The sequence below is a fragment of the Procambarus clarkii genome, chromosome 32, assembly GCF_040958095.1.
Source record: "Procambarus clarkii isolate CNS0578487 chromosome 32, FALCON_Pclarkii_2.0, whole genome shotgun sequence".
In the NCBI taxonomy this organism is placed as follows: domain Eukaryota; kingdom Metazoa; phylum Arthropoda; class Malacostraca; order Decapoda; family Cambaridae; genus Procambarus; species Procambarus clarkii.
The window spans coordinates 33,217,702-33,231,190 of NC_091181.1; the positions used below are offsets into that span (position 1 = coordinate 33,217,702).

Below are 13,489 nucleotides of genomic sequence, written 5' to 3' on the forward strand. Positions count from 1 at the left end.
TGCCTAACACATTTACGGCCGAGGGTTAAGTGCTCTGGCCCCGGCTCCAGTGATCGCATCGGGGACACGTTGCTCGCCTGCCTCCCCTACCTCTTCCTCCACCTATATTTGCACCCCTCCCACCTGCAACCCGATCCCTCCCTCCCTCCCACCACACCCTCCTCCTCCCCCAGAGTCTTCACAACCACCCCTCCAAAGGTCTCCTCAGATCCCGCCTCGTCACCTCCGAATCTTTCGCTGCAACTACAAAATACTGATGGATCTGCAGCTTCATTTCCGGACTTAAGAGTTGCCGTAATGAGTAGAGAAGATATGCGAGAGGTCGGGGAGGCGCAGTGCGTCACCGCCTCTCACCCTACAGCTGAACTATTTCTTGATAGGATCAATGCTTAAAATAAACACTCCTGTACTCGGGGTGCTTCTCTTAATCCGATATAAGTCTATTTACAATGCTTCAAATAGCTACGCAGTCTTTGGAGAATACGGTTAAAACGACGGTGGATATGTTTGTGTATATATATAATAGGGCGAAGGTGGTAACTTTTGGAGGAGGTGGAAAGTATGGGGACCGGCCGGCACACACAGGAGAGCTGGATGTTGGGTTAATATGGGGAACTTTGCTCACCATAGATAGTGCTCTATAGCACAAGCATTGGTAGATAGTGCTCTACCCCTGACCTTCTCAAGCTATATACCATTACCCTCGTATCTACCACACACACTCATTCAGCACCGTTCCTGTGCCAGGCAAGTCCACTACGGGCTCACCATAGTCCGTGCTACTTGGAATCTGTTCCGAGTAGCTGAATCTATAAACAACAACATCATCATCTACCTGACGTTATCCGTGACCTCTGCCACATTCCACTCTCATCCTCTGCCACCATCCAAGTATTCTTTGAAGGGGAGGAGGAGATTACCGATAGAACCGAGAATAATGTGTGTGTGCCAAGACGTGGGGGCGCCGGCAGCAGCGATGGATGGAAGGAAGGGGGCCAAGAGATCCCATCCACACACTGCTGGGGCCTCGAGGCAGCCTATAAAATTGAGTATCAGCAGAGGTGGACGCGAGCAGGTTCGGTGGTCACCGTAACTGCCACTTTCACACTTTATGGCTGGCAAATAGCCGTGTCTGTGATGCCTGGCTACCATCACACAACACTTAACCTATTTGTAAACCATTAATACTAATGAAATATAGAAACAGTCATCATGTGTATAAGGATTGCAATGTAGATGATAAGATTCTGACTCGGGGTAACCCCTACCCACTTACACCTACCATGAGGTACTTCGTGCACTCAGCTACCTGGCAATAACACACCGTAATACTCACACCTGTCAGCGCCACGTTCAGGTCCTCCACACAACTTCTCCCACACGGACCACCACCCATCACCACTGATTGTCACCAGTCTAGAATACACTTACTCTACACGAGTTGACAAAATATCTATTTTTAACAACCCATGTTGCCTTATTTTTAACAAACAGTTGCCCCCGGGAGGGGGGGCAACTGTTTGTCACCTGCTGCCTGGGTGACAAACAGTTGCCCCCCCCCCCCCTGGGTGGGTCCCTCAACAGTTATGATCACATGGTACACCGGGAGACATGTTACATTACTGGAGTAAATTTACAGTTTCACCGAGAGAAATGCCTGGAGATTGTGTGTTATATTAGTGAACAAGACACACTCAGGAAGTCGCACTTACCTGGAGCAGCGGGCCAAGGCGTGTCCCAGGCTATGGAGTGGACGCTCGGCCGATTCCACTTCTTGTGGGCATGCCGGCCAGGTGGGTGAGACATGTCCAAGAAATCCACCTCCTCGGTAATGGGGAAGTCTGTGGTGATGTTAGGCAATGCTGTAGGAACTTGTGGCAAGGACACGTGTTGTTCCTTGATGGAGCATGGCCTAACACCCTGACCTCCCGTGCCCGGGTGCCAGGTGTGGGTGGCATTCTCAGACAGTGAGTGCCAGGTGTGAGAACCACCACCTATGGTGTTCCCGCGTCGCCTCGTCTGTGCTGGCTTCCAGGAGTGACCATTAGGGTCATTACCTGGCCAGCGCCGCTCCTCCTCCTCCTCACGCCCCACCTGCAACTCTCTTGCATCACTTTTCTTTATGGTGGCCACGTCACTGTCCTCCAGGAAGAGGTGAGGCTCGCCCTCCGCCCCAGGGTCATCACACACCGGACTGCCCACTCCCTCACCATCAGCGGCGGCGTCACTCTCTCCACCCACTAAGGTGTCACAACCGTTGCCGCGTGTTTCCCTGGCCAGGAGCGGTGGGGAAGGCCAGCACTGAGAATAAGACACTAATGTAACGCCATCACACGACGAGTCAGCGTCACTCACACACTCGTCACCAGAATGCAGCTTGTGAACTTTGCCAGTGTTGTACACGTGACACTCGTGTCCCGGGATCGTCCCCTGGGGCGGGTCGGGAGACAACTCGCCCTGGGTCGAAGTTCCCCTTAGGACGTCAACGAGTCGAGGCTGGTTTCCGAGCGGAAGTCGCAACACTGAAAAATTACTAACATCTAAACTTCTAAATCTATTTCTAAACCCTTTCATCTTATTTTCAGCTGTGATGGAATGGGTGGCACTTGGGTTGGTGCACTGGAGATTTCGTGGCAACGAAGTCGACTTATTGAGGCACTGATGGCGACGGGATAACGCACTTGGGAATTCTGACACTGTATCCGCCCAGTACTTCTCTTTTAACACCTGGAGGGCTTCTATATATGCTCTGCTTTCTGATTGATCCACGCATCCGTACTGGTCCTCTGTAGAGCAAATATTACACTGTAGAGGACACTGGTCCTTGTGCAAGTGTTGATCAGCATTCCGAGAGTGTGTGACGCGTGTGTCAGAAGCCCCTTCAGGAGTGTCCTTCACTCCTGACGGAGAACATCCCGTAACTTCTTCCGGCCCGCTCCACGCACACAATGAACTGTTTATTCCGCACCAGTGACTATCCGCACCAACGTCTTTATCACCACTATCACAGAACACGGGTACATTATCTCCTGCCGCCTCGCATACCGACTCTTCCCGCACACTACCGGACCTGCCTCTTGAGAGAGATACCGGCTCAGACCTGCCTCTTGCTACCGTACATGACTCAACGGGCTCCTGCTCATTATCTCCACACACGTAATAGTTATCTATTTCCCTATTTTCTTCCATGACATAATCCTCATCGTGATTTTTTAGTTCCAAGTTATGCAGGGATTTGTTTGGCAAGTTGTCAATGTTATTTTGACACCAAAAATTGTCCGGTAACCTTTCAACCGCATCGTTACTCTGAAGATTATCTGGGAAAGTATCATTGTTATCAACAACTTCTGTCCTTTGTGAGCCAACTAAATTATGCTCAATTTTGATCTTGCTTGGAGGGAGATATTTACTCAGCGTCTCAGCGGGCGAGCCGCCATCGTAGGGATCATCTTGGACGTTACTGGAACATTCTACGTAATTGTCAGTCTGCTCTCGACTCTCATCGGGCGACCGTGAATATTTGACCACGACACAGTCTGTAGGCGGTTCTTCCTTAAACCGAGAAGAAAGTTCAACGTGTGTGGAATTGCAGGAGGGAACAGATACAAGCCTTTCCTCTTCACTCTTCTGCAGATCGATTGAGACCAACACAGATTTGTTCTTTCTTCTTCCTGGAGCTTTGGAATAGTTTCTTCTGTCGTCATATATGCTAAACTGTCGCGCTGTTCCGTGACCCGAGGTACCTGCGCCCTGCTTCTCCAACGCCCTGATCCTCACACTCTCGCGGTCACGGCCACTTGAGTCAAGACGGGCGGGCTCTGAAGCACCTGATGAGGTGCGGCAGGAAGTAGTTGTGTGGCTGCCTGCTGGGTCGACACGGCCGGAGGTAGCCTCCTGACCCTCCTCGATGCACGACACTGCCGCGATGTGCATCTCTGGCCTCATGTAAATGGACGACACTTTGCTGGTGACGTCTGGCCACCTTATAATTTCTGTCTCACTCTGTCCATCTAACGTAGTGTTGTCACTCAGGGCCGGTGGACTGCTGACTTTAGCGGCGGTTCTTGACACACTCTCGCCGCCCACATCAGTAGTTCGGTTGGCATGAAACCAAACATTCCTCCTCACTTGTACACATTCCACGTTGGCATTGACGGCGTCATAGTTGTCAAGCGTGGTGGCAGACACCTGGTTCATGCGGATAACCACCTGTGACAGCTGATTGTTGGGACTGCTGACGTTTTCTTCTTCATGGTCGGTGCGCCAGGCTGTTACCTGTTGCACCTGCTGCCTCTGGCCACCATGGAGAGTGCCACCGTAGTGTAGGCACACATACGGGTCACCCTGCAAGCCCTCCGACGCACTGTACTCTACTCTTTCTCGCGCCTTCTTAGTCTCTTTCTTCTTCCTCCTGTGGTGGCGTGGGGCGGGTCGCGGCTGGTCGTCTCCAGGCTCTCCTGGACACACTGGCGCCAATGTCATGGTGGAGACGTGAACGCCTCGCTGTCGCCGCTCACACGAACTTCGCGCCCTCTCCCTGCCCTCTTCCCCAGGCAACCCGCGGGTGCCTGCGTGTGGCCCGCGACTATGCCCTCGCTCCCTTGGGCGTCCTTCGCGGTGCCTCACCAAGTGGGCAGCTTGGTCGTCTGCCACATATATTGCCGTGGGTCGCGGTCGGCAGTTCTGACGAGGACTTGAAGGTGGAGAGATGGGTGGGCGGTGCGAGGGTAACACGGTGAAGCTCTCACACTGATGAGGCTTCATCTGGGGCGTCTGTTTCAGGGTTCCAGAGTCTAGGAGCGGGTCCGACTTCCGCTTGACGCTGTCAGCCGAGGCAGAGCGACGTGGGGGCATGGATCGATGTCCAGGACTTCGATCTGCCAGTGAGGAGCCATTTCGACGGCATAAGACTGTTTCGGGTGGTCGTGGGTCGTGGCCCATGGCACCCGGGTCGTGTATGGGAGTGCGAGGGAGGTTATAGGGCGGGGGATGGCTGCTGTCTGGAGTGGGTCGTGCCGGTAAGGTGGCCGCCTGTCGGGGACGGTTCTGATAGGAACGACCGTCAGGAAAGTGTGGGGTACTGCGGGACTTGCTGGGTCCCCAGCCGGCGGCGGCCTTACTCTGGTTGCTCTCAGTGAGACCCATGATGCAGGAGGCAGCGGAGCGGTCACCACCTGCCTCCACCGGGGCTCAAAGCACCGGCCCGCGCCAAGCCTCGCGCACTCACTCCACCCGGCACTACCCGCATCGTCACTCACTTCATTAAACACTCGTTAACACCATTTACATGTCACACTGAAAATTAGAGATGCTTTAGAGACAGGACACGAGTATGACGGGTGACCGTAACGGGGGCAGGCGTCCGTCTCTCTCTCATCCCCTCACAACACACTACCAAGAGTTTGTCAGTTATTACTTATTATTCTGTCTTTATCGTTGTGAGTGGGAGAAGGATAAATCATGCACTCACGAAACTCCCACTCCAATGCGAGTGTATCGTCTCACCCACCATACATTGCCTCACCTACGCTACAGTTTCACATATGATACATTGCCTCACCTACAAAATGGTGTAGCGAGGGGGATGGAAAGCAGCCGTACTATCCTCCTCCTGACTTGGAATTCAACAAAATGTTTGGTCAGACAGTAAAAAACAGACTTTTCACAGCCCAATGTTGGTGCGTTTTATGAATGGATACAACTTGAATCTATTAAAACTATGCAGTAGCAATTTTCCCCTTAAGTCATTATTACAGGATATAATTTCATCCCTTCTCATACTCCATAGCTCTCACCGATGGTCGTACACGAACAAGAGGATACAGGTGGAAACTTAGTACCCAAATGAGCAAGAGACAGACATTCGAAAGAACATTTTCAGTGTCATAGTTAACAAATGGACTGCATTAGGCAGTGATGTGGTGGAGGCAGACTCCATACACAGTTTTAAATGCAGATATGATAAGAGCCCAATAGGCTCAGGAACCTGTACACCGGTTGAAAGGCGTGACCAAAGAACCGAAGCTCAACCCCCACAAGCACAACTTGGCGAGTACCGAGGCAGTACAAGGGATAACAACATTCCCCACGTGAAATGACATGAATTAACTTAATCTTCAAGTTTACATTGAACTCCTGTCTTGGGGTATATCGACTGTCGGCCGACCTCAGTCCCCCCACAAATGAGTTGTGTGTTTTTGTCAATTAATAGAGGGGTACGGTTTGACCGGCCGGCGCTCCCGCCAATTATTACGTGCTGACCTGCAACCTCTGATATTTACCAACGCTAAAAGGTCAGGGCTGCTCGGTATAAACTAACTAAACAACGCTTGATCCTCGGTTCGGACAACACCAACACGGATGCGATGACATCAAGTGATTCATCTCCACTACCTGGTCAACACAGCTGACTCAATTGAAATAAGTTTATTGAGGTAAAATACCCACAAAGAAATGAAGTAGCTCAAGCTATTCTCACCCCGTTCAGTACATCGTGTAAATACATACATATACACACATCACAAACAATAAACATATTACCAAACATTCTGGAGAGATAAACATCTACATTTCCTAAAGCTGACTCAAGGTCAGCCATCATAGATGCCCTCGTCAAACACCAACCCTTTACACTGTTTAGTTAGTGAGGGTTTATAAAGCTGGCAGTGGTGGTAATAGTGCCACCAACCCTTCTCTACCACCACTGTTTAGCTACACACATGGAGGTGCCACCTGGAGTGTCCCATAGCTGTGTATATAAAAAAGCTGTCACCCTTAACCTGGAGTGTTATAAACACACTAGTAATTGTTTAGTACCTATGAATTCAATCACTAACTTTACTCATAATTAGTTGTACACATATAACTGACTTGGTTCACAAAATTCAAGTATATTATTAACGAATTAATGAAACGAATAGTAACAATAGCCTAGCGCCACCATTATAACTTACAACAGTGGAAGTGTTGTTAAAATTCGGTGATTAGTGATGCCATATGTTTATCAAGCAACAAGAACCTGTTGACCAAACCACACACTAGAAAGTGAAGGGTTCTCACAATCCAATTGAGAATGGTCCAGGACGGACCGAAACGTCGTCGTCCCTTCACTTTCTAGTGTGTGGTCTGGTCAACATATTTCAGCCACGTTATTGTGACTCCTCGTCTGCATACGGATACGCAAGAACCTGATTATGAGATAAAACGCCAACAGCTTTACTGGTTAACAAGAAATCTCTTATAATAACCCTATACAGTATATATACATATATATATATAGTTTGGGTCAGAGCAACGTTAAAATATATATTATACCAGGAAAAATAATATACCAATCTTTCAAAGACAGAGTGGAACACCTTCATATGTTTAGAAGGTAAGGGCCCGTTTATGGCCTGGTTGTGATGAGATCAGCTTTAGCGCGCCACAGGGGAAACACAGCGGTAATTGGTTAGTCAGGAGTGTGGGGAATTGAGAGAGGGGGGGTTTCGGGGGAGGGGTGACGGGTGGTGATTGCTTGACTGATGAAGACTAAGACGCCCAAGAGGCGACACGGGCATGAGTAGCCCGTAAGTGGTAGATTTTTGGAATGTGATCTTTGGTCTTGAAGTGTCTCTGGGCTCTCTGCGTGTGATGTTGTTCTAGATTTAGTTACTAAGAACGAAGTGTCCATGTAGCACGGGCTATGGTGAGCCCGTAACCGGGTGATGATTGTGGCTTTCTTCATATAGAACCGCCCATCCCCAACCGTTCCCAGGAAGCTCCTCTGCCTCCCTTGCCACTACACTCATCTGTTACAACTCCTCCTCACAATTTTCCTCAACTTCTGCCATCTTCTAAACCCGTATATTCACGTGAACCTTTAGGATAATCCTGATTATAAAGGGCGAATATCCTGGCTGGCGTTATTCTACCCCTGTGAGAGTTATGCACCAGCTTAATTCAATCTAACTGCTAAGATATATTTTATTCTGTTGATGATTTGTTTGGACAAACTGTATGATGTGTTCCCTATGTGTACAAATATATATTTCCGATTAGAGAAAAGCTGGCACTCGACGGTCCTCTGACGTCACATCCATCGAACAAATCCACAAGGGCCGTGACGAGGATTCGAACCTGCGTCCGGGAGCATCTCAGACACTGCCTTAATCGACTGAGCTACGACAGGATACGTTAGTGTGATCTCTGTGTGTGGTCACATCCATCACTTGATCACGTGGGCTATTTAACTCATCCTGGCATTGTGTATTACCGATAAGGGTGCCTTGAAGAGCAACATATACATAACTATTATTGACCATCTGAACACACTGACTACAGGCGTACACACACGAGCACATAACGAAACACAGCTACAACAGGTAACCAGCGGTGCTATGAAATATCACAATTAACTATTTAAGTTATAACGACATTCTGGGAATTGTCTGCAAGACGGCAAGTTTTTTCTTGGAGCCAATTAGCGTACCGTTGGGACTCGTGACTTGGTTGACAGATCTCAGTGTGAGAAGCTGTTGTGACCACCTTGTACACACACCACAACACTGCCTCTAGTGGACCCAAGTCATCGCTCGCCTTATGAGATATATACAATTATATATATATATATATATATATATATATATATATATATATATATATATATATATATATATATATATATATATATATATAATATGACTGTCAGACCACGGAGGAAGAGTTGAAACAGGAATTTCCTTAAGTACTTTCGTATATTAATACATTTTTGGGGGGGCGGAGGGGGGAGGAAACTAGACTGTATTGAGAAGTTTAGATACAACTGCAGCCACGTGTTGTATAGTAATGCATTGTTAATCACCATTATCATTATGTATCTCTTATCATTACAAAGTGAAAACCACTTGAGAACTCTGATCACCCAGTGATGAGTGTGCAAGGATCCATATCTTCTAAATAGGCAGCCACTAGCTGTGCCAGAGGGGGCACCCGGCGCCTCTTGTATGATGACACCCTTGTATGATGACACCCTTGTATGACGACACCCTTGTATGACGACACCTTGTATGACGACACCCTTGTATGACGACACCCTTGTATGACGACACCCTTGTATGACGACACCCTTGTATGACGACACCCTTGTATGACGACACCCTTGTATGACGACACCCTTGTATGACGACACCCTTGTATGACGACACCTTGTATGACGACACCTTGTATGACGACACCCTTGTATGACGACACCTTGTATGACGACACCTTGTATGACGACACCCTTGTATGACGACACCTTGTATGACGACACCCTTGTATGACGACACCCTTGTATGACGACACCCTTGTATGACGACACCCTTGTATGACGACACCCTTGTATGACGACACCCTTGTATGACGACACCCTTGTATGACGACACCCTTGTATGACGACACCCTTGTATGACGGCACCCTTGTATGACGGCACCTTGTATGACGGCACCTTGTATGACGACACCTTGTATGACGGCACCTTGTATGACGACACCTTGTATGACGACACCTTGTATGACGACACCTTGTATGACGACACCCTTGTATGACGACACCCTTGTATAACGACACCCTTGTATAACGACACCCTTGTATGACGACACCCTTGTATGACGGCACCCTTGTATGACGGCACCTTGTATGACGGCACCTTGTATGACGGCACCTTGTATGACGACACCCTTGTATGACGACACCTTGTATGACGGCACCTTGTATGACGACACCTTGTATGACGACACCCTTGTATAACGACACCCTTGTATAACGACACCCTTGTATAACGACACCCTTGTATGACGACACCCTTGTATGACGACACCCTTGTATGACGACACCCTTGTATGACGACACCCTTGTATGACGACACCCTTGTATGACGACACCCTTGTATGACGATACCCTTGTATGACGATACCCTTGTATGACGACACCCTTGTATGACGACACCCTTGTATGACGACACCCTTGTATGACGACACCCTTGTATGACGACACCCTTGTATGATGCCACACTTCAGCACGACGCTGCAGGAGGCCTCCGTGTATATATAACCAGCCCGTCCTCCTCAGGTTTCACAACGTCAAGTAAACGGTCAATTTAAAGTGTCCTTATCCTAACCTACCCTAGGACCCAAAACAGAAAACGGGACAGTACGTCACTTTCGCCAGCCGCTTCCATTTTCTATTAAGACAATTGTTGGCCCTTGTGTAAACACATACGTGCGAAATGCGACGTTCTTTGTAGGAGGACGGGTTGTATGGCTTAATGGTCTTAAAAAACACAGAAACCAGAGCAAGCTTTTGCCTTTGCCAAAGGGAGCCGGTCGGCCGAGCTGACAGCACGTTGGACTTGTGATCCTGTGGTCCTGGGTTCGATCCCAGGCGCCGGCGAGAAACAATGGGCAGAGTTTCTTTCACCCTATGCCCCTGTTACCTAGCAGTAAAATAGGAACCTGGGTGTTAGTCAGCTGTCACGGGCTGCTTCGTGGGGGTGGAGGCCTGGTCGAGGACCGGGCCGCGGGGACACTAAAAAAGCCCCGAAATCATCTCAAGATAACCAAGATACTCACTTGTGTTGTGGCTCTGTTGACTACTTGACTACAAGAAGTCATTCAACAATAACACGATCACCAGGTGAGGCAGCAAACATGCACCCACTACACTAGGCAATAAAGAGGAGTTGGTGTATGTGTTGGGAGGGAGGAGGGGGGGTCTGGTGGAGTATACAAGGTGTAAGGCAGCCAGTGTATATGTGACCCGAGGCGCGGGTGCCGCGAGCGTAAGTATGAAGGGCCGGGTGTACCAAAATAGCCCACGTGGGATAGCGAGGGCTTAGCCCACTCACTAAGCTGGCACCTTCCCCGCGCCACCCGTCGCCACCCACCACACACACACACACACACACACACACACACACACACACACACACACACACACACACACACACACACACACACACACACACACACACACACACCTCAACTTAATAGCTCGCCGGCCTATCACATACAATAACACCAGCCGCCAGATAAATGCCGAGTGTCATAGCTTGGCGTTTACGGGCTCACTATAGCCTGTGCTACATGGAAACTTCGTTCCCAGTAGCTGAATTTGAAATACTATCATCAGCTCGGCGTCCATGCCCACACGGGGAGTTCGGGATCACGACTTGTACAGCGTTCATCGTCTTTAGCAACCCAGCGGGTTTTCTTCCTATTGGGGAGTGTTGTACATGCTGCTATGGCGGTGTGTCCACTCACAAGATGAGTGGCGCTGCCCAATAAACTCGCCCCTCGGGGCAAAATTTAAAAAATTTAAATCGTCTTTAGTCGTGTTCAACATTTGGATATTAAACAGCGCTCGAAGTCTTCACCATCATTTCGTGTTATGCAAAAACTTGTAGCCTTTGTTACAAACGTTTGTGTGGGGGATTTTTTGTAATTAAATAAAAAATAAACGTTGCGTTCTTTTTGTTTGGAAGTGGGGAGGGGGGGGGGGGAGTAGTGAATGATACAAAATCAATATAATCCAAACTGTAGCTGGCGTAGAAGCATTACAACACAAACCCGACACACACAACTGTAACTTCCTGTAGTACACACAACCTGGAGAAGGTTTCGATAGTTGTTCTACTTCGAGCCCGGCCTGAGGCCAGGCCCAACTCGTGATAACTTGGGCCAACAGGCTGTTGCTTGGAGTGCCCCGCAGGCCCACATATCCACTACAGCCTGGTTGGTCTGGCACTTCTTGCAAGAACCTGTCCCAAGTGCCTCTTTGAATACATCCACCTTCGTTCCGGGAATATTTCTAATGATTGCTGGTAGGGCGTTGAACAGCCGTGGACCCCTGATGATCAGTGTTCTCTGACTGTGCCTACGACACCTCTACTCCTCACGCTTCTATTCTGCATTTCCTTTCGTACATTTCGCTCCAGTATGTTGTTATTCTACTGTGCAAATTTGGGACCTGGCGCTCCAGTATCTCCAGGCAAATTGGACCAACGCTGTTGCTGCTAAAATTCAATGATCCTCCGCCGTCTCAGTTAATGCAGTGTCGATGAGCACAAGTGAAGTTGTTGTTGTTACCAGGAACTTCTGCAGCCTATTACTGCTCTCGTCTGAGGCGGCTACTTTATGGTGCACCCCATCATCATCATCATACTGTGAGTGGTACTTTACCATAGAAACATTTGATCAACCCTAACCTAACCTGTCCTATCATCATAAAGTCAGTAATTCGTGTTATTAATATAATATCGTTTCTAATAGCTAATTAATTTTTTTTTTAATAACGATATTCGCCCCGTTAGGCAAATCGGGCCTTGCGTACTAGGCCAAGTAGTACGTTCTGGCTATTGGGTACGACATATGTACACACATTGATCAAAGTTTCTGGCTTTGCATCACAGTCACTGATACGGTATACTTGCTTTTTCATATATTGTTGGGCTTACGTTTTAATTTCGGCTCGACTCATAGGAAAAGTCAAACCAGAGGGGACAAGTCTTTGTAGCCTAGCTGGGCTCCAAAGTTTACCCCCTAGGGGGGATGAAATATTCGTAGTCTCTTCCTTATCCTTTGGCCAGAAGATGAGTTTGATGAGCCATATTGACCAGTGGCCCCTGCCTCACCGCCAGGGAGGGAGGGAGGGAGGGAGGGAGACGGCCCTGCCTCACCGCCAGGGAGGGAGGGAGGGAGGGAGGGAGACGGCCCTGCCTCACCGCCAGGAAGGGAGGGAGGGAGGGAGACGGCCCTGCCTCACCGCCAGGGAGGGAGGGAGGGAGGGAGACGGCCCTGCCTCACCGCCAGGGAGGGAGGGAGGGAGGAAGGGAGACGGCCCTGCCTCACCGCCAGGGAGAGAGCCGGCCCTGCCTCACCGCCAGGGAGGGAGGGAGACGGCCCTGCCTCACCGCCAGGGAGGGAGGGAGGGAGGGAGGGAGGGAGGGAGACGGCCCTGCCTCACCGCCAGGGAGAGAGGGAGGGAGGGAGGGAGACGGCCCTGCCTCACCGCCAGGGAGAGAGGGAGGGAGGGAGGGAGGGAGACGGCCCTGCCTCACCGCCAGGGAGAGAGGGAGGGAGGGAGGGAGGGAGACGGCCCTGCCTCACCGCCAGGGAGAGACCCGGCCCTGCCTCACCGCCAGGGAGGGAGGACAGAGGATAAAGACTGGTTGTATAATAAAGGGGTGGGATCAGGACGAGGCGACGCAAGGGGGGGGGCTGAGTACGCAAGTGAGTCAAGGAGAAACAGGAGAGAATATCTTCAGGATAATGGTCGCGAGTGAGAGAACGCACCAGGAAATACTAAACGCTATCTTCAAACATAAATTAAATGTAAATACGTCGACGGAGCCCAAAGTGCTCGAGAAGCATCCCACAGGATGATTAATATTAAGCGGCGGGGCTGGGAGCTGGAGCTCTATGCCAGGAGTTGCGCACACAATACCAGACACTTTATCACCACGCTAACCAC

At 49.8% G+C, this 13,489-nt stretch overlaps 1 protein-coding gene across 2 annotated transcripts in view; it reads right to left on the reverse strand.

The window, feature by feature from the left end:
• LOC123759390 (uncharacterized) overlaps positions 1 to 13,489 on the reverse strand; it is a 103,758-nt gene that overhangs the window by 75,623 nt on the left and 14,646 nt on the right. For both annotated transcript variants that reach the window (XM_045744376.2, XM_069335192.1), the window contains exon 2: positions 1,713 to 5,295. In XM_045744376.2, the coding sequence (XP_045600332.2) occupies positions 1,713 to 5,145 (3,433 nt within the window). In that variant the 5' untranslated portion in view covers positions 5,146 to 5,295. The remainder of the gene's footprint in view (positions 1 to 1,712; positions 5,296 to 13,489) is intronic.